The 19,246-nt window shown below is 37.1% G+C and overlaps 5 protein-coding genes across 10 annotated transcripts; 2 read left to right on the forward strand and 3 right to left on the reverse strand.

Annotated features, from left to right (window-relative positions):
* Positions 1 to 134: 134 nt before the first annotated feature.
* Positions 135 to 6,507, reverse strand: LOC124405472 (probable phosphorylase b kinase regulatory subunit beta). 4 transcript variants are annotated; one of them, XM_046880381.1, is made up of 20 exons: positions 6,252 to 6,310; positions 6,012 to 6,130; positions 5,599 to 5,734; positions 5,304 to 5,511; positions 4,857 to 5,213; positions 4,571 to 4,768; positions 4,359 to 4,497; positions 3,969 to 4,249; positions 3,751 to 3,765; positions 2,917 to 3,147; positions 2,644 to 2,831; positions 2,357 to 2,472; positions 2,124 to 2,266; positions 1,934 to 2,066; positions 1,604 to 1,746; positions 1,324 to 1,526; positions 1,105 to 1,242; positions 787 to 1,027; positions 610 to 717; positions 135 to 533 (listed from the first exon to the last, which is right to left on the reverse strand). In XM_046880381.1, the coding sequence occupies exons 1-20, from the start codon at positions 6,287 to 6,289 to the stop codon at positions 357 to 359; spliced, it is 3,312 nt and encodes a 1,103-aa protein (XP_046736337.1). In that variant the 5' UTR covers positions 6,290 to 6,310; the 3' UTR covers positions 135 to 356. The 4 variants fall into 4 exon arrangements, with proteins under 4 accessions (XP_046736337.1, XP_046736339.1, XP_046736338.1 ...); XM_046880383.1 differs by having other exon boundaries at positions 6,267 to 6,304; XM_046880382.1 differs by lacking the exon at positions 3,751 to 3,765 and having other exon boundaries at positions 6,252 to 6,308.
* A 169-nt stretch (positions 6,508 to 6,676) lies between these two features.
* LOC124405474 (arf-GAP domain and FG repeat-containing protein 1) lies at positions 6,677 to 9,187 on the forward strand. Of its 3 annotated transcripts, none has more exons than XM_046880387.1 (6): positions 6,678 to 6,939; positions 7,638 to 8,161; positions 8,256 to 8,444; positions 8,518 to 8,700; positions 8,833 to 8,963; positions 9,054 to 9,187. In XM_046880387.1, exons 1-6 carry the CDS (start codon positions 6,776 to 6,778, stop codon positions 9,105 to 9,107), a joined length of 1,245 nt encoding a protein of 414 aa, XP_046736343.1. In that variant the 5' UTR covers positions 6,678 to 6,775; the 3' UTR covers positions 9,108 to 9,187. The 3 variants fall into 3 exon arrangements, with proteins under 3 accessions (XP_046736347.1, XP_046736343.1, XP_046736344.1); XM_046880388.1 differs by having other exon boundaries at positions 8,836 to 8,963; XM_046880391.1 differs by lacking the exon at positions 9,054 to 9,187 and having other exon boundaries at positions 6,677 to 6,939; positions 8,790 to 8,918.
* LOC124405476 (cytoplasmic protein NCK1) lies at positions 9,058 to 13,370 on the reverse strand. Its single transcript, XM_046880393.1, has 4 exons — positions 12,777 to 13,370; positions 11,818 to 12,059; positions 10,492 to 11,429; positions 9,058 to 10,267 (listed from the first exon to the last, which is right to left on the reverse strand). The coding sequence occupies exons 2-4, from the start codon at positions 11,834 to 11,836 to the stop codon at positions 10,046 to 10,048; spliced, it is 1,179 nt and encodes a 392-aa protein (XP_046736349.1). The 5' UTR covers positions 11,837 to 12,059; positions 12,777 to 13,370; the 3' UTR covers positions 9,058 to 10,045.
* A 1,124-nt stretch (positions 13,371 to 14,494) lies between these two features.
* LOC124405477 (integral membrane protein 2C) lies at positions 14,495 to 17,093 on the forward strand. The gene is made up of 5 exons (XM_046880394.1): positions 14,495 to 14,826; positions 15,424 to 15,906; positions 15,978 to 16,092; positions 16,177 to 16,323; positions 16,409 to 17,093. Exons 1-5 carry the CDS (start codon positions 14,743 to 14,745, stop codon positions 16,525 to 16,527), a joined length of 948 nt encoding a protein of 315 aa, XP_046736350.1. The 5' UTR covers positions 14,495 to 14,742; the 3' UTR covers positions 16,528 to 17,093.
* Positions 17,094 to 17,291: 198 nt separating this feature from the next.
* Positions 17,292 to 18,686, reverse strand: LOC124405478 (serine/Arginine-related protein 53-like). The gene is made up of 4 exons (XM_046880395.1): positions 18,434 to 18,686; positions 17,976 to 18,295; positions 17,662 to 17,867; positions 17,292 to 17,576 (listed from the first exon to the last, which is right to left on the reverse strand). The coding sequence occupies exons 1-4, from the start codon at positions 18,505 to 18,507 to the stop codon at positions 17,475 to 17,477; spliced, it is 702 nt and encodes a 233-aa protein (XP_046736351.1). The 5' UTR covers positions 18,508 to 18,686; the 3' UTR covers positions 17,292 to 17,474.
* Positions 18,687 to 19,246: the final 560 nt, after the last annotated feature.

Below are 19,246 nucleotides of genomic sequence, written 5' to 3' on the forward strand. Positions count from 1 at the left end.
AAGACTATTTTTAATATGTGCATTTCAATCATCATTTCATTTACATGTATTGAAGTTTTAATACAATTGTATGGCACAATATCTGATTGCATTTACTACATTCATGAGAAAGGTCAACATTCATAAAGTTATACTTTTTCAACTACATTTTCAAAATTAAGTTTTCATCAACAGTACATTTGTAGAGTCACTATAAAGGCTGAAACTTGAATGAGGAGAGATATATCTTATCTTATTCAACTTCAATGCTAGTGTTTCAACAATTCCAAAACTTGTGATATAACTTAATACTATTATACATGTTATTTGGTATATGCAGTACAGTAACTATAAAAACACGAGCTTAATTTTTGAAGTTATGTAATCTTACACATTTCATCAGCTTGAACACTGTCCTGTACATTCAGAGCAGTGGAAAAGCATCCACCAATGAGGACATCATTAACTACAGCCCGAGCAAGGTATCCAGTTGTGATTGTGAAATGTGCAGAAAATAATGGAGTCATGTCGTTGGTCTTCTCTATATTCTGATCCTGAAATCAGACATTTAAAGGAAATGTGACAAAATTTGCGAAATTAAATTAGTAGCCCATAATTGATATTATTCACCTTGCAGTACATGATGAATGCATCTTCCACAAGCTTGTTCAGATCTAATTGTTTCTGAAATTTGAGCTCAGGGTTTCGCAATAGTATTGTTGACACAATAGTCAAAAGCTGCAAGAAATACGAACAACATATAATGATGACCTTACTTAATGTTTGATTGTGAACAAAAATACCTACCTCAACGACCAGCTGGCGATATTCCGGTAACGGAATATGATTGAGAATAGATTCAACTAGGAGTGCAAAGGTAAGCTCCGATCGCGTCATATTGAATAATGTTGGCTTTTGGGCCAAATCTCGCCCATTGACTGTAATCCCAAAAGGACAACGAACCAGGACTTCCCATACCTGGTTGTAAAAGTTAGCGGGCACTCTGCATAGACACCCTTCGATCTTTCTTCTACCTAATATGCTTAAACTGAAACAAAATGTGTAATACACAATAATGCATGACACAAAATAATCAACTGTTTCGAACTACAAATCTAAACTTACTTTTGTGTAGCTGCCCAATCCTTGATGGTCAGCACTTTCATCAAGAATCGTCTAACTTCGTAAGGGCTATAATTCTCAATGGGTTTTGGATTCTTTCCAAACATTTCCACATAGAGTTTGACAGCTTCTAGCACCCACCTATGTATTTTAAATTTAATATCTGTTAACTACATGTTTGTTCAACTACTTCAAGTGTCATGTTCAAATGTTTCACTTTACCCAACACGTATTTTAAGAATGCCTTTAAACATTTCTGGATTGGTGCCGATAAGTCTACCACAATAAAGGAGAACTTCCTGTTGGAGGACAGCTTGAATTATGTCATGAGGTTGAATTGTAGAATACATAACGGATTGGATCTCAGCAGGAGTCATTGGTTTATCGAACACAGTTTCTTCTTGACCTACCACACCAACTGTTATCTACAAATTTATAAACAGACCAATTAAAGTAGTAAATCGCTATCGTTTATGAATTTATTTGATTGCTTTGATTTTACCTGTTTTCCATTGACAAGGACGCCTGTGATAAACGGACTAATACTGTCGACTGTGTGATGCAGCATACTACTGCAGTAACGAACTGCCATCCAATATCTGAGGCCACCAGCCTGCTGATACAAACCCCTGAGATGATCACCCACTAAAACGATGGTAATGTATTTGTGGTTGAACTGAAAATTATTCAGTTCCATCAAATCGTTAGTTTTTAATTATAACAATACACAAAAATTAGTCAACTGTTTAAGCATGCAATAGAATTGATGAAAATACAAAACGCACAGGTCATAAATTAAAGCAAATCTATTGAAATATGAAAAAGATCGTACCTGTCAGTCCATTACATTTGTAATCAATGCCTTCACGTTTCAACAAGATGCCATAAAGCTGACATTTAGCATACAGCCCATCTGTATTTCGAATTTCGTCTAATATATTGCATAATGGCTCTTTCATGTACTTCTAAAAGATGATTATGTTGGAATACATTTTCTCAATAAATGATGTATTTTTACTCACAGAATATTCTTTTAATTCTTCTGAGTACGACAATGCCCGGGGTACATCTGTCAAACTCTGATACCCAATGTAGTCATGTTCTAGTTGTCGGAATTGCGTAAGTGATAGATCAGTATCCATGGTATCCATGAAGTCTAAATGCTCTATAAAGAGGTGAAATATTCGAATGTATTAGAATAGTCTGTGTACTCTACTATGTAGTCTTCTTATGTTGTATCAAGGAAATTAGTTACCAATGCAAGAAGACGAAATCAGATTTTGCAGGCGTCCAATTCTTACTTTAGTTCCATCACAGTACCCTTTTTTCAACATTGCAAATAAATCCAACATTTGTTTAAATTGTGGGTCTCTAGAAGCATAATTAATAAGAGTAATATTTCATGCAGATCCTCTTGAAAACTGAGAATACTTTTGTTCTGTACTTCTGAATAAAAAACTGGTTAGCTGTATAATTAGGTCGGTGTTAATTTCAATACGTCTCGCCAACTTTCAAAATGCATAAAATTTATTATGCCAGTACCGCATGTGTTCTTCTCTTATAAGAAGACAGACGGTAGGCCGTCCAGAGAGTCTCCAATATCTGCCAACAAATTGCAGCTCCGTTTTGATGTCATCAATCAGTAGTGCCATATCTCGGTACAAATAAAATTCAGAAACTTCGAATATCAAGGGATAGCATAAGACCGTCATACCGCAGACTCTATACACCTGGCCACAAAATTGGCAAGTAATGAAAAAAAATCACAACTTGGTTTTCAATCCAGTTATAAAAATCATTGATAATTTAATATACCTTACTAGTGCCTAGGGAACCAACTGGCCTCGCAGGTCGACCACGCAGATCTAATTTCTTATTGACTCCAAGTTGTTCATAGACTTTAACCAATTGAGTGGATGACCAGATTTGTACAGGTTCTACTTCATGAGGTGTCTGTGTTTGAATACCATATGTAGCCATCATAGCCTGCAACCTCATGGACTCTGCGATTAAAACTATCTGTACAACCAGATCTGTGTGCGTCCCCTGAAAGAGTTATTATAGACTATAGAATGAAATTGCAGTAACTTGTAGCTTCAATGGCTGAAGAGGTAAATCGTGCATCAATCATCTACGAAAAATGTAACGTCACAGTGCATTTGCTTCCGTGCATATTCACACAGATTTGAGAAACTCTTATATAACAATTACTATAGATTCAACTGCTGTGGGCAGTAAGAAATCAGGAATTTGACAGTAGAAAAGTTTGCAGATTTAGCTGTCTTGCCGAATAATTATAATTCTTGTTTTTACAGCAGTATTGGACTGCACCAAAGAAATTTTTGCAGTATATGTTAGCGCAGAAGAAACATGCCGAGGACGAATAGATGGTGGTGATAATCAAGGTGACGTTAGAATAAATGATTAATGAACAAAATAGTGGATTTGTCTATCGATTGTCAATTAGAATACGAAAAGAGTAAAAAGAATATTGAAAATAAATAAAAGTGTATTGTTATTAAGCTTATCACAAACATCTGAGTTTACCATCGAATTAAAGGATAAATACACATTCTCTATAATCTTTGATCAAATCAACTGTGACATACAAAGCTACACTATTACAGGCATATACAGTGAACTACTTACAATGCTGGGCTTTGCCTGCATGAAACGTAAGAAAAATAGATTAGCTTTGGGTATATGGATTATCATCTCAAAATAGTGCTTTCACCAACAAACAAGTTTTAGTATCTTCAAATTTAATTGCAAGTATTACAATTCCTTAATCAAATCCAAAAAAATTTCAGAATAAACGTTTTTGGACTGTAAAAATGAAATCATTGAAAAATATTCATAAAGCCAACCTGAAACGCAGAGTATCTACCCGCTCTACGTGGTCTATTGTAAGACGGAAGATAACGTCGAATTGGATCCAACTCATTAATGTGCAACAATCCAGCTGTTAACAGCTGTGCAATTACGAACATAGCTTGGTTCCACAAGTAAAGGGTTACATTCTCCGCTTCACCAGTTGATTTCTGCCCTGTACCTTCGATGCTGGACATTCGCAGTGCACTGCCTGGCTGTGCTCTTTCTACTTCAATATTTTCTTCAGGGACAAAGTAATACATTGGTATCACAGGATCTGTAAATGTTGGATAGCACAAGTCATAAAAATGTTTGGAATCAATAAAGAAAAGGGTAAAAAAATTTTCATTAGCAAAATCACTGGAAAGGAGATAGGCACTGCTTACCTCCATTAACATCTTTATGAAGTCTCAATTTCAACAGATTTTGGTACTCTTCAACTTGCTCAGGAAGTGTTTTGAATACGCCATCAATAATCATGAAAATATAAAATAATGGCCACTCACATTCGACGTTGTCAAAATCCTGTAGAAAAGTTTCAACTTACAGACACTTTTAAAAAAATGTATATAACTATCAAATTATATTGGCTCAAGACCTTAATTTCTCCTTGCTTATAGTACCGACGATGTGTTTCTTCAAGCACAGTCTTATACCCATCTCTACCAAATCGTTTGAAACCATAATTGCCTTGCAGTCTGCGTATTATATTTGCTTTAGTTTCGTTGTATAAATTTTCTTCGTGAGTTGCAAATGCTGGAAACGAAATAGTAGGAAGCAACGCAGCATCGACACTCTAAAATAAAATTTCGGTTCTAGAAAATCCTTTGGAAAACTGTTTTTTTTGGCCGAGTGATATGACACACCAGTTGGACACTTGTTACCTTTGAACTAGATTCTCTTGGGAGCATTGTTTCAAAGATGCTGCGGTTCCGATTGTGAGCATCGATGTCGACATATATAACAGACCAGGATGCACCTTTTTCACCAAACAAATTGCATCCATTTATGGCTTCCAGCGCGCTTTTAGCCATACCAATGGAACTGGCATGTATCTCAGGTGTTCCGTCATTGTAACGGCTGCCCCGTTCCCAAATTCCAAAATCTGGTGTGCGATAGGCTCGCTCAACGTAGTATACGAGGTTCTGTACAAAAGCAACCTCGTCCTGCGTGTATATTATTTGCAAACCCGATGATATCATTTGAACCAAAAAAATCAGGTAAAGAGAAACAACATCGATCTGTAACGGCACAAGAAAATATAAATATCGAACAACAAGGTATAGGTGTAGAAGCTTGAGCAAATTAATTTCAGCCAGTGCACGGTATACCTGTAAATGATGATAATCTGTATCTGGAAATATTTCATCGCCTGTAACTAAATGAAATTTGCAATGCAGAGCGAATAAGTTGCACTGGTTGCGCTTGAACAATTCGATTCTTGATGACTGCTTTATCCAGCATTCAAGTATCCCTCGCATACACTTTATGGCCGACTGCCCAAGCTCATAAGATTTTCCTCTGTCATCATCTATTCGTCTATATATAAAAGAATGTCCCCAATATTATATGCTTCCAGGGATTGTTTGGAAATTATTTAATAAGTAACCGAGTGACAATACGGACCTGTAGGCTTGGTACAAGCTCCAGATTGCTGCTGCACAGTAAATACTTTCTCTAACGCTGCCAACCACCTTATCACTCGAAATTTGAGGAAAAAGGCCTGTGATGCAGCTTTGATGTCTCAATAACTGTCTCTTCACTGTCCGAAAGTGATTAAAGTTATGTGAAATTTTTTCAGCACATTAGGATTTACATTACTTCGGAAAAAGTACATTTTCAAAACGAAATGAACAACGATACTATTATAGTACATTGCCTTTGAAGTCTTCTAGAGTATTACGAACAAGTCAGGATTTATGAACTATGATAACTCACAGTGTCAATTAAATTGAAAGTAACAATTATACAGAATGAGAATGTATTGTTTTGCCTTGACTAAGGAGTATCATATGATTAGCCACACTATTATGTCTTACCTATGCCATAATATATATCTAGTTGGCGGACAGTATCTTCGTAGTTAGATATTTTCAAAAACATGTCGACATCTAGATCAGTTAAGCTGCACTGACGGCTATCCTTTAGAAACGGAGCTCTGCAAATAAAAAATGGGACAGTAATTATTGTTAAAATTTGGATTTTGATTGGATGACATAAATCTCTATTGTCAAACGTGAATTCTAGTAGAAGTTGAAAATGCAATCTTAAGTACCCACTTATGCGTACTTAACGGTGACGTGAGTATTTGTGCCATAGTTTAAATGTCGAAGAACAAAACATAACCTGAAAAAGAAAAGATGGATATATGTTTTCTATAATTGGTTTGATTTCCAACTACACAGTAATACTTTGATGAACAGATAAAACTCGGTATATTAGAAGTTTACAAAAGACTCTGTTCTGCTGGGCTAATTGGTATTTACATCTATTGGTAAACCTAACCTTAAAGCCTTGTTCACACTAAAAAAATTCAAGGTGACATTTGAATAAACTAAACACGAAGTACCTAAAACACAGATGTCAACGTGTCGAAATTGGAATGATCTATCTTTGGCGTGGGGTGGATTTCATACGAAGAGATGTGAAAGGCAAACTTGTTTCTCTATGTAGGTGGAGCATCGAAGCCTTAATCGAAGCCTACTGGAATTCTTGTGAGTGAGTCAGTTCCCAAAGGAGTCCGCGAGAGGAGTGTTGGTCTAAATTCATTCGTGAAATTCACATTTCACCAACGTTACGAATCATGGCGTCAACGAAGAGAAAGCAGGACGAAAAGAACTTAAAAATATTACGGGAGCTCGTTTCGCAGCCAGGGAACAAAGAATGTTTCGATTGTCGACAACGAGGCCCCACCTACGTAAACATGACAATTGGTTCCTTCGTCTGTACGTCATGTTCTGGCATGTTGTAAGTAGACTTGATTTAAAACTCCACCGTCAGCTATCCCAACAAACTTTACTCGAGTGCAATTTTAAACCCATTTACCTCTTTCGCCCCAGATTACCGCCCGCATGTTATCAATTCCCCTTCATTCCCCTCTGATTTTCATTCAGACTAACTGTCGTATGGTGAACTAGATCAGCTCTGTCAAATAATGTCAAAATAATTTCCCACGAGTTGTCAGATTATCAGCTGATCTCTGATATCATTTGAAAAGAGGTTAACGGAAACTACAAACTCTCACTTATCTCCCTCTCTCACACACGTTATCTCTGCTGTAGATTCACATGCTTCCCTTGACACCGAACTAAAATTTTCCTTCTTTACTTATCACTGAATAGCAGTACGATTTTTTCCCTTCTGAGAACTTTATCTGCATAATTAAAAATTTCCAAGAGATTATTGCGCACTGAATTATTCATTGATTATGATAACAACAATTCATGCGCACCATTAAGTGCTTAGCATCAGTTAATCGAAAACAGTAACCACTTCTTCCAAGAACTATATTTAACTTATATGCTGCAAAAGTATGCAATTGTAAAACATTGCTCATATTATCATTTCAATAACCTTACTTCGTAAGGGCCAAACACAGTAATTACTTATGTACTAATTTTCTCTCATTTTGTACACAAGTAGAATGGAATCACAATGTTTTTCAGGAGAGGATTAACTCCACCCCACAGAGTAAAGTCAATTTCTATGGCGACATTTACACCTGAGGAAATTGAATATATTAAAGAACGAGGGAATGATCATTGTCGAAGAATTTGGCTTGGTTTGGCAGACCCACCAACTCCAAAAATTCTAGACTTAAAGGATGAACAGAAGATGAAAGATCTAATGATTTCAAAGTATGAACTGAAGCGGTATTATTTGGATCCATCTATTCTGAATAGGTCTCGAATTCACAAATCACCAACGACTAGTGCGAAATCTAATGAAACGGCAATACCACGAGTTCCTCAACCAGGGACAATAACTCCGATCTCCTCACAAGCTCAGAGAACCAAACAATCAGAACCTGTCAACACGAAGGCATTTAACATAGACTTTGGTGCAGACTTCAGTCAAGTTCCAGATCCTTTTTCAGCGGCTAAACCCACTTTACAGTTCAATCAACAATTCACACCTCAGCCGAGCTTTGCTAATTTTGACAATAATCCTGTCTTCAATTCTCCTAAAAGTGAGGACAAATTGTTACATTCCTCTTATTTCAATTAATTCATATTTTCAGCAGTATCAATTGTTGTATTAATGTTGCTTCATCTCTTAATTAGGTACGGACTCCTCATTCTCTTCTAACGAGGTGACAGGCTCGTTTGCAAATTTCAATGGTATAATCAAACCACCATCGGAAGATCGTTATGCCGCACTTAAAGATTTGGACTCACTGATGAAGCAAACGCAATTGAAAGAGGAGCCTGCGATTCCACCGACATCTGTATGGGACTCCAACAAGACAACCAGTACGTCAGCATGAAGGATATCTAGTGGTTTATCAATCCAGCTAAATTTATTTCTTATACATTTATTTTCTAGATACAAATCAAATTTGGGGAGGCAATAACCAAACAACGAATGTAATTTCAAACCCGTTCACCAGCGAAAATGCTTGGCAGCCAACAGCAAATAGCATAAATAATAATAACAATTCGCAACCCGTAGACAATGCGTGCAATTCAGTCAATCCCTTCAGAACAATCCAATTCTCTTCAAATAACGGTAATGTATAGCAGTACAGAAATCATATTTACTTTCGACGATATGTAATACGTGTTTCAGCGGTGCATCGATTTATATATTTTCAACAATATCGTTTTTTAGCAAGTAAAATATTAATTTGTTTCTTTGTAGCAGAGCAGCAATGGTTTGGAGTTGGATTACCTGGTAATGGTGATGTAGTTTCCTCTAGTCAGTTGATGACGCCGTTTTCGAGCAAAGCATGGCAACCAACAGTTACTTCCTATCACGCAAACCCCTTCATGGTAAGCTGGGTCATGAAAAATGACTGCCAATTCCATTTACAAACGATGAACTAAAATCAAATTCTTAAACTTAATAAATTTTATTTTCAGGTGGGATCCGGTGTTGGCACGGCAACAAGAAATACGAACAATCCTTTCTTATGATTATGCAAGCCTAAATTTACAATTACCTTACGAACAAATAATGCAAAACTAAAATACGTATAGTATAGAAAAAAATTGTTTATATACATGACTTTGTTGGCAATTAGTGCCAACAACTTTACGTTTTAAGAGCACCAATCTCATTTATTCATATAAAAAAAAGTAAATGATACTTTTATTTATGAATATAATATACACGTTAAATAAAGATAATATTTGTTACTAATTATACAGATACATTATGGATTTGACGTAATACCTTTTCACCCGTCCATCATTAACCCAATCCAATCATAAATGTCAAGAGTGTGTTTGAACTGGTGATAATGATACTTGGAATACTTCGGAAGATGACGACAATAATGGGTGAAAGATGTGTGCACACTTAAATATGGTTTATTTACTTAAAAATGTTCTAATAAATACAAAATCACAAATGAACACTTAGTCTTTGTTTTAACTTAATCGGTATATTCCATATTGATAGATCTGGTTACTCGTCGTATGGTTTAATAATTATCATTAATTGATCGTTATACTTGCGTGCGCTAGAGTATGTATGGGTACGTTGGCATTTTCTACTAGTAGCAACATAGTCGACGCGACACCTTAGTACAATATTAAATAGATATAGAAGCATGGCGTAAACTAAATGGATGATCTCCCACCAGCTCGCTTAGCTGCCATTACTTTTACTAATATATTGTAAAGTTGGAAGCTCCAACGTTCGTTATTTATAATTAATTATTTTACTTATGATAATAAATTATTTAGTAATAAAAGACAAATAAGAGAAACACTAATATATGAGCTCACCAATTATGTTAGTCTCGTGTATAAACGCTGCTTAACGTGACGATATCAATTGTTACGCTAGGCAGGTATTAGGTATTAAGATAATCCTACGTACAGAAAAAAAATGCTGCCTTTATTTTAGTCTAGCAGCCATTGCTACTAGGATTTCCTTTCGGTAATGGACGAACTAAAAATAATTTCTCCCCTTGTCTGTTTGTATAGATTGGAGCCCGTTGGTAATGATCCACCAGTTGATCAAGAGTATGAAATTTTCGCTGCCCGATGCAATACAAAGCACCCTCCACGTGTACCCTGAAGTGCTTATTTCGTCCTGGTGCCTTCAGTGATACAGAGTAATCTCCCATCTATGGACACCAATTTAAGTATCAAACAGTATTGGAAAACGTAGATTATGTATTCACTACGAATCGAAAATTGCACATCCATTAATGAATATCAGTCACTATTTGATTGTATTCGGGATCGATGGGTTTCATGTAAATAAGGGAAGTGAAAGGGATTTGATATATCAGTTATTGTTTCTGCTTTTCTGTAATGCCCATACTATGACTACAGACTAGTAACTCACGTTTGTTTCACTGTCTCTAATGAGGAAATCCCCATCTTGTCCATGCTGATTTAGAAGAGTGTCACACTGAGATCGAGTTATTCTTCCATAGTACCATGGCTTCCCAACCAGATGGGGTCTATCCCCTGGATCTGGCCTTCGTTCCAATGAGTCTCCAGCTCCAATTTCACTGGTTGTCATTCCTCGCTCACGATAAGGTTGTGTCAAGTACTCACTTAGTTCTTGTAAGTAGTTGCGAGGAACCAAGCCAATTTGTCCCTGGCCATTTCTAGCCTTGTACCATTCAGGATCAGCTGGTGGACGATCAAGGATTTCTAAACGATCTCCTTTCTCAAAGGATAACTCCTGATCATTGTTAGAAGAAAATGAATAGAGAGCCACAACAATATCCAACACATTTTCTGCCATTGCATAAGTGTGCAACGTATCATCTGCATCTCCTTCTTCTTGAGTATAGTTTGAAGGAAACCAACCAGCCTGAGTGCCACTCTGTCCTCTCCACCAGCCGTCATTACTTTTCTCAAGTATGAGAATCCGCGTTCCTTTCACCAATGACAGTTCGTCTGCCTGCTGTGCTTGATAATTATATTTTACAACTGCTGTTCCAATGGCTTCACTCGGATCTGCGGGTAATCTTCGAGCCATGGTTGGCGACTCGACCGCTCTTGAAGGTGAGTTACTTGACGGTAGCGTTTTTGATCCTGAACCTTTCTTGACTTTTTTTTTGATACTGTCAAACAGAGATGGCTTTTCCTTTTTGACGTAGTTACTCGGAACATACCCAGCTTGACCCCTGGCACTCTGGACTCTCCACCAATGTTTGGAGTCGTCCAGTAATAAATATCGTTCATTTTTACGTAGATCCAATTCCTGGGCTCCTTGTCCTCCGTAATCGTACTTCGCGACGACGTAGCACACGTCGTCCTGACTTGTCTTGCCTGTAATAACGAAAATTAATTACACTCCATTCAATTGATGAAATGCTGCTTCTGTTAAAAACTACTCCTTGGTCAAATGCATAGTCGAATATTAGGACAACTTCTTGTGATAAAATGAAATGTTCAATTGGAATTGAATAATAATTGGTAATAGATTGTTTTATTAATTACAATTGTAGATAACACATACAAACAATATATCTAAGCACTAAAGAAACTCACTTTTTATGACCAGTTTTTTTCTTTCATTCCATATTCCGGAATTACAAAATTGAAAAATAAATAAACAACAAAGAGAATATGTATTCAATCTCAAGAATGTAGTAAATAATCAAAAGAATATACGGGCTACATCGAAAAGCAACAAGCAAACAATTGTAAGACGTACCATGCTTCATGGCTGCCATGTGCGAATATAGAGATTTGTACGTCGGAGAGTGGCACGTGTTATCGGCTACTCACGTACTACGTGAATGAATCTTAAGCCTGCTTGTGTTGTGTCGACAGGGTCGGTGGAGCAGGCATTCATTCTTTAGCTTTTTTTTGTTTTTTATTGTTGGCACACCCTTTGATTTCTTGGTTCAGGGTCCATCGTTCGCAAAGGTGGATTAAGCAAGTGTATTGCCAACACTTTAAGGAAAACAAAATAATCAGCCATTAATTATACAAAGTAATTGAAATAAATAGTAATTACTGACAACTTCAATAAAAAGGCACATCCAAGTACCAAGTGTCATATGTCTTTGAATTTAACATATTGTGGTTGTGAATAAGGTCGTAAAATTTTACAGACCACTACAGTACCAAAATTGCGTATGAAATGTATGACAAGAATGGGTTGTACATGGAAGATTTGCTCTACAGCAATCATAATAGCTCAATATAACTCTACAATAAGTATAACTACATAGCAATACAATTTTCATAGCATTGACCAATACTTCATAATGCTCTACCATAAGTGCCATTACTTAAAAATCATATTGTAATACAGATAACGAGTATCCAAATTATTGATGCACTTATAACATGTTGAAAATTAATCATGCAAAATATCGGCTGACTAACGCGAAAGATACCCACGAGTTGAGCTTAATGACTAATCGTTGAATGCTTGAAAGCTAAGATGGAAGCAAAGACAATTCATATAATATTACTTTCAGAAATTACATGAAAATAGGGATTTACAAACACAGATAGCCTCAAGAATTATCTTTGAGTAATTAACTCCACAGTTACGTTGCAGAGAATGAAATAAGGAATGCACTCAAAAAAACTTAAAGCAATTACAATTTTAGTCTAGTTTAGTGCTAAGAGTCTTAGAGATATTCGGTTGTTAGTCCTTACCAATTTTTAAACTTGACATATTCCTGCATAAAACTCCAGTAATCTTTGGATGATTCAGTATATAAGGAGCTGCTCAGTTCTGTCCAATTCTGTCTCTCCTTAACTTTTAACTCTGAGTATAATATCGTGCAGGATAATACAGCTTGTTACCCCCACCCCGAACTCTGTAGCCATGAACAGAGGGGTACGTAGTGTAATGAGGTAAAGGAGGAAAGGGCCAGGGGGGAAAGGGAGAAACGAACGGTCGGGCAGACTACGGGGAAGGGAATGAGGGATGGACCCTACAGGGCTTGAAGAAGAAAATTCATCCACCGCGAGGTAGTAATCACCAATGTCGTATGTGTACGTCCTGAACGTATCGCTTTCTAACGAAATCGCACTTCGTTCGAAGTTTGAATACCCTGGACCGGGTCCACTATCGACTCTCGTTACTGACTAGAAGCTCTCCGTCAAAAGTGTCCTTATATTTTCAATTAATCCTACTCGTGCTAGTCGGTACGACCCCTCCCACAAAAAGACAGACCCACCCTTAAAACCGGAGACGCCGATTAAACGCAGACTAAACGCAGAGACTACAGGCCCTCGAAAATTCGACAACTACCATTTTCTTACAGCGCCATCGTGCTCAGAATTTTGGAACCAATTTCTGTCAATTATAGTGACTAGCTAGACGCAAGGTTTTGGTAAAATTATTACAGTTGTTTTTCTACCCTCCTTACTCATGCGTAGCCATTAGTAGCCGCAGCGCAAATTCCGGAAATGTAAATTACTTTTACAATTCTCCAAGCAGCGCGATGGAAGATTGCGATGGAAGATCTTACGAAATTGGTTGTAGTTATTTATTTTATCGACGGTTTCATATATGACTCACAAAAGCAACATTTAAATCAAAATTCCATTTTTCTCTGGTATTTAATTTATCGAAAAGAAATACTACACAGCTCAGCGAAACAAAAATTATTTTGTTGCCCGAAACTTTCCATGAATTTTGGTCTTTGAGAACGTAAGATTTATGAATAAAATTATAATTGTATTAAAATCCCCCCCCCCCCCCCCCCCTCCTGCCGCGAGCCTACAACAATTCTGAAGCACCAAAATGTATAGAAAAAGTCAGAGCGACAAAAGAAAAGTTTTTTTCTGTTGAGCTGTGTAATCAACTGACAGTATATCAGTGCGGCAAGTAGTCATGCATGCGTCATGTGACGATCACAACATAGAGATATATGTGAATTTGCGACAGAAATCAAGAGAAGTACAGGTTCTGCACAGTGCACTCTGTCGCAATAAGAGACAAGGCACATATATTTATATGTATATGTATATAGATAGGTGAGAGAAGGAAGAAATTCAAGCTCAGTTAGTAGTACCGATTTCCTCCACTTGTCGCGTTCCTGTTCTTCGATCGTTGGAAATATGTAAGCCAAACAACAACTGGTCATCACTTACGCCCGTTTCCTCCAACACAGTTTAAAAGGTATTAAATTTAGTTTGTATGGTTTAGAAATAGGCTGAACTTAGTTTAAACTTCGATTGACGTTGGCGGAATCGGGCCTTAATAATCATAATATTTGAACGATCAAAGAACACAGACGCCACCAGTGGCGAAAATCGGTACTGTTAACTCCGGAGTTTCGTCTCCTCTCCTACTTCTTAGTCGCGATATTTAGTGGAGTCGGGGAGAGTAGGGGGTGGGTGGAATCGGTGGAAACTGGCTGCGCAACTGTCACCGATCAATCATGCACTCGGTGTGCGCTAGTACCGCTAGTACATGATTCTGTCGTATCGTTGTGTTGTTGGTGTCCGGATCACGGCTGTGTTTCGATCGACTTAACGCTTCGCGCGAGTTCCATTAACTCACTTGATCGCCAAGCGACTTGGGTGAGCTTTTAATTTTGCAGAATAAATTGGACTTGTATGTTCACCGTGTTGAAGAGTTGAATAACGTCACCGAAAGCATTACTTCAAGATGACTATAATCACGAAAGCCATCACTGAGAAGAAGGCTGCGGACATAGTGGAGCTACCATTGGTTGTGGACGAGATACCTCCAGTTAGTATTATACATATCAAACTTTTATCATTTTTTCTTATATTTACGTTTGAAAGGTATCCAACGGTACTTTTCTGACATTAAAAACTGATACGTGAATTCGTATTTTATACAAAACAGCGTGTTCATTCGAAAAAATACTGCATAAAGTGCAGTTTGCTGTGTTTTTGCATCATTAAAGTCTTATCACTTGTGGAACAGTCAAACAAACTGTCAAGCCTGCTGATCTTATCTCAGGAGGTGGTTTGAAATTCCTCATATAATGATGTCACTGTATCTGTAACCAGATTACTGCTTGTCAATATGTTACACTGAAAAGAATGAACAACAAACAAAGTTTTACTGCGTAAAACCACAGTCCAAAATACTCTCGTGTGGTTATCAACTCAACTAACAGGAAACATGAGCTTATTGAAATAAATTATATGATTCACGTATAGGAAGCATCACTTTAATCCACGCCTATATTTCATTGACATTATAATTCGTTGCTTTTTAATTTGTGTCACCTGTTTAATGGCTCAAAATGATTGAAAAACATTAATGCCAAAGAAATGCTGACCAAATGATGAAAAAATTGTTAATATTTTCCTAAAGCAGGGAGACGTTAAGGATGATCCAGAGGGTCAATATGCTACACTTCCTAGACCTACACGATACGTTTTGCGTTGTCGTCAGAAAGCACAGAGACTGAATTCATTGACAACTCTGTGCTTGTTTCTTACTGCTCTTCTTGTCATGAGCATTGGAGTAATCGGTGGTGTCTACATATACAAGCAATATGCAAGAGATCAAATGCACAGATTCCGTGGGTGGTGTGATATCCCTTATTATAAATCTGACAAAGCACCTTACACAAAAGATGCTTTGGATAATTCTCAAGCCTTGTTCTCCGATCCTAACAATGTGGATGAGGATGCCGCTATTTTTGCTGAAAAAACAATGGAGCTCCAAAATGACATAAGAAACTACTTGACAGAAAGGTTGGAAATCGATCTTGAAAACGAAGACTATGAGAAGATCGATGTCCCGATTCTACGTGGCGGCCGTCAAGGACGATATATTCATGACTTTAACACAGTAACCACCATTTTCTCAGTTATTACCATTTATGCATTTCAAAATTTACATCGCGAATGGCTTGTTTTCAGAACAAAACAGGAATTATTGATGTAGACAGTAACCGTTGCTTTGTTATGCCGTTGAATCGTGAACGAGTTCTACCTCCACGAAGTTTGTACGATCTTGTGAACAAAATGTACAGAGGTAATTTGAATACTTCTCATCTCCTATTTTGATTTCAGTTGTTGAGCGTGCTTCTTATCTATGTTCATCTCGTTTCAAATTTAGGATACTACGAAGTTGACACTGAAGTTGTTCGTGAGACAATGAAAGTTGTTACTCCTCGTATAACCGATCTGTCAGGTTTGGGACCTTATATAGCCCGAGAATGCCGCGACATGCCAACATATAGATTAGAGAAGGTTGTTCACAGTGGTACGTACCAAAACGCCCTAATTATTTAATACACACCCCACCCTGCGAATAGGATCAATTATGTTATTTTTCTGTGAAATTGCAGTTGCCAAAAGGAGCGTCAAACGTGCACCTTTCGTGCAGTTCTCAGGGAAAGATGTGTGGGAACTAGACATCGAAAATCTTGATGAATTTGAGGCTTACCAGGAAAATTCAATTAAATAGGATATAAGATATATCACGTAAGATTACTCCTCGCTAGATTAAACAACAATAGTTTAGTGTTAATTCGAAGTTAAATACATGTTATGATGATGGATTATACAGTATGCACTCTCTACATTACTATGATTATAATTATTCGTATGGTTGATGCTATATTTGGAATTATCCATGCTCTTCCTTTTTTATTCGGTTCTGGGGATTATATATCAATGATTATGCATATCCACTTTCTTTGGTATTACAACACTCAGCAGAGTCGCATGCCAATGGGACATATTGTTCCACTTTGATAGATAAGAAAGCTTGACCACATACGTAAAAATGATTATATATTTCAAAGTTGATTACATATGTAGCAAATAGCTGTTGACATGATCAAGGCGTAATTTTCGTATGGATGTCATATATCCTAACTGAGATCCAAGGCATGACAAGTTTTCAGTGAAAAAAATTTGAACAATTGTCACTTGCGCCTTCAAACGCGAAATATAAATTAAATATGATTGGTTTGTAACATTATACGTGCCATTGATATTATGATTAAAATAAAACCATTATTGCCCTTACTACTTAACCGTATTTACTTCAGTATTACACATGAATATTGAAAATATATAGTAATTTTGGTTTTTCCTTGTTAAGCTGCATTTGTAAAATTAAACCCTATACCGAATAGGTATACAATGCCTAGCTTCTTGTCGTTCAATGACATCAGTCGTACAGAGACAGACATTTATAAATAAGGTACTGCCTCCACAAAGCGTGAAAAAAACATCTTGTACTCATTGTCAATAATATCAGAAATTTTAGAAGCTGCAAATAGACAGGTTTGATTTCGTGTATTAGACATTACCATTCATATGTTCCTCAGTTGTACATTTCGTTTGGAGAACAATTGATTTATTTATTGATTAATAATTCATTCAAATAACTAGATTATTTAGACGTCAAGTAACACTAGTGTGAGCTGAATCTGCAATTGCCTTTTGACGTAAAGTGTATAACTTCTTCACCCATTTGTCAAATCTGGCCTCATTGTCACACATTATCTGCAAGAAACAGTAATATCGTCTTAATTTGTGACCCTCAAAATACGTTTATTGTACTTGAAAATCATTCTGTTTATGACTTTACCGATGTGTGAAAGATACTGTCCGATGAATCAGTCAGCGTAACAATGGTTGGGAGTTTGATGGTATCTGCTGTAATGTCGATAACGATATTGCTCGATTTGGTCTGTCTACTTTGAGCTGACGATGAGAACTGCTTAGGTACAAATCTATCCGAATTTATTTCATCCAGTATAGCCTCCTTGATCCTTGGCTCGATTGGGAAATCATCTAAAACAATTTATGACTTAATAAAACTATATCTATTCCAAACAAGAATTAATCCATCATGTGATTGAAATTTTTTTGAGTTACCCTGTGTATCAGTTATCTACATACCTTTAACAGCAGAAGACTGTGATTTTTCCGCGCCAATAGACTTCACATTTGATTGAGAGCTACTGGAGCGGCTAGTCGATTCCTCCCTTGATACAGATCGTATTTTCTTCTTGATTCTATCAGGTGAGTAAGATTTAGATCTTCTAGACTGGTAACGACGCCGGTCTCTCTCCCTGGAGCTTGCTCTCGACGATTTGTAAGATTTTGATGATCTTTCCTTGTCTCTGCTCCTAGAGCGAGAGCGGTGACGTCTTTTAGCCTTCGCATGTTTAGACTTTTTGCGATAAGATGAACTGTCGCTAGAACTTGAACTCGTAGACCTGAAGGAACACATTAGTATGGTATAGGTATAATCAGAAAAAAATTAATATTAAGGTATGAATATATGTCAAGTCTCATGTTTTTCACGACCCAAAATAGTAACAGTTACGCCAATGCCAAGATAAATAAGTGTATACCTGGATCGTGCGTGATGCTTTCTATGATGCCTACTGCTTCTGTCCGTATCCGAATCACTCGAATATTTAGCCATTTCGTGAAACTATGGCAAATGCTGATACAAGACTCTATAGTCCACGCTCACGTTTTTCGTGTATCCCCAGCCACGGAGCACCAGAGATTTAGCGGTCACTGATACAAAGTAAGATTTTCGATCTAAGTGTCGATGGTCATGATGGTAAACGCATTGGGTAACGATAGTTGATGGTTGGGAATAAGCACGGATTTACGTAGGAATGCCGTGTACAACAACATCAAATCTGTTTTTCTGTGCAGCCATCTCTAAAAACCAATCGCGTCTCGTGCCCAATGTGGGCCATCTTCGATTTTCAACCAATCGCATTCGAGATCCTTTAGCGCACATTTTGAAGCGTGGAACTCTCCACTTATCCGTCGTGTTGACTGCAGGTAATGTATATGCTCTATTACTGCAGAAAACGGTCCCTAGATATAAGGAGAACGATTGAAATAGGCTTTTTGCTTTATTTATAGCAAAAAAAAAGGAGAAATATCATTTTTTCAGAATATTCACCAGCATTGATTCTACCGGTGTAGCTCTGGTGAGTTAATGTCACGATGTCAGGTTCATGGCGTCTGTTTGTTATTGTTGTATCACGGGCATTCCCCTTCTTGAATTTAAAAAACCTGACATTAACAACTCTAGTGCCTCTAGTGTAAAAAGATCTTTCTCCAAATTTTCGGCCGTTTCTTATACATTACGATCGTTCTTCTTATATCTAAACTCCGGCTTGCAGAACGTGCCGGGAAACTAC

The sequence above is a fragment of the Diprion similis genome, chromosome 4 (assembly GCF_021155765.1).
Source record: "Diprion similis isolate iyDipSimi1 chromosome 4, iyDipSimi1.1, whole genome shotgun sequence".
Taxonomy (NCBI): Eukaryota; Metazoa; Arthropoda; class Insecta; order Hymenoptera; family Diprionidae; genus Diprion; species Diprion similis.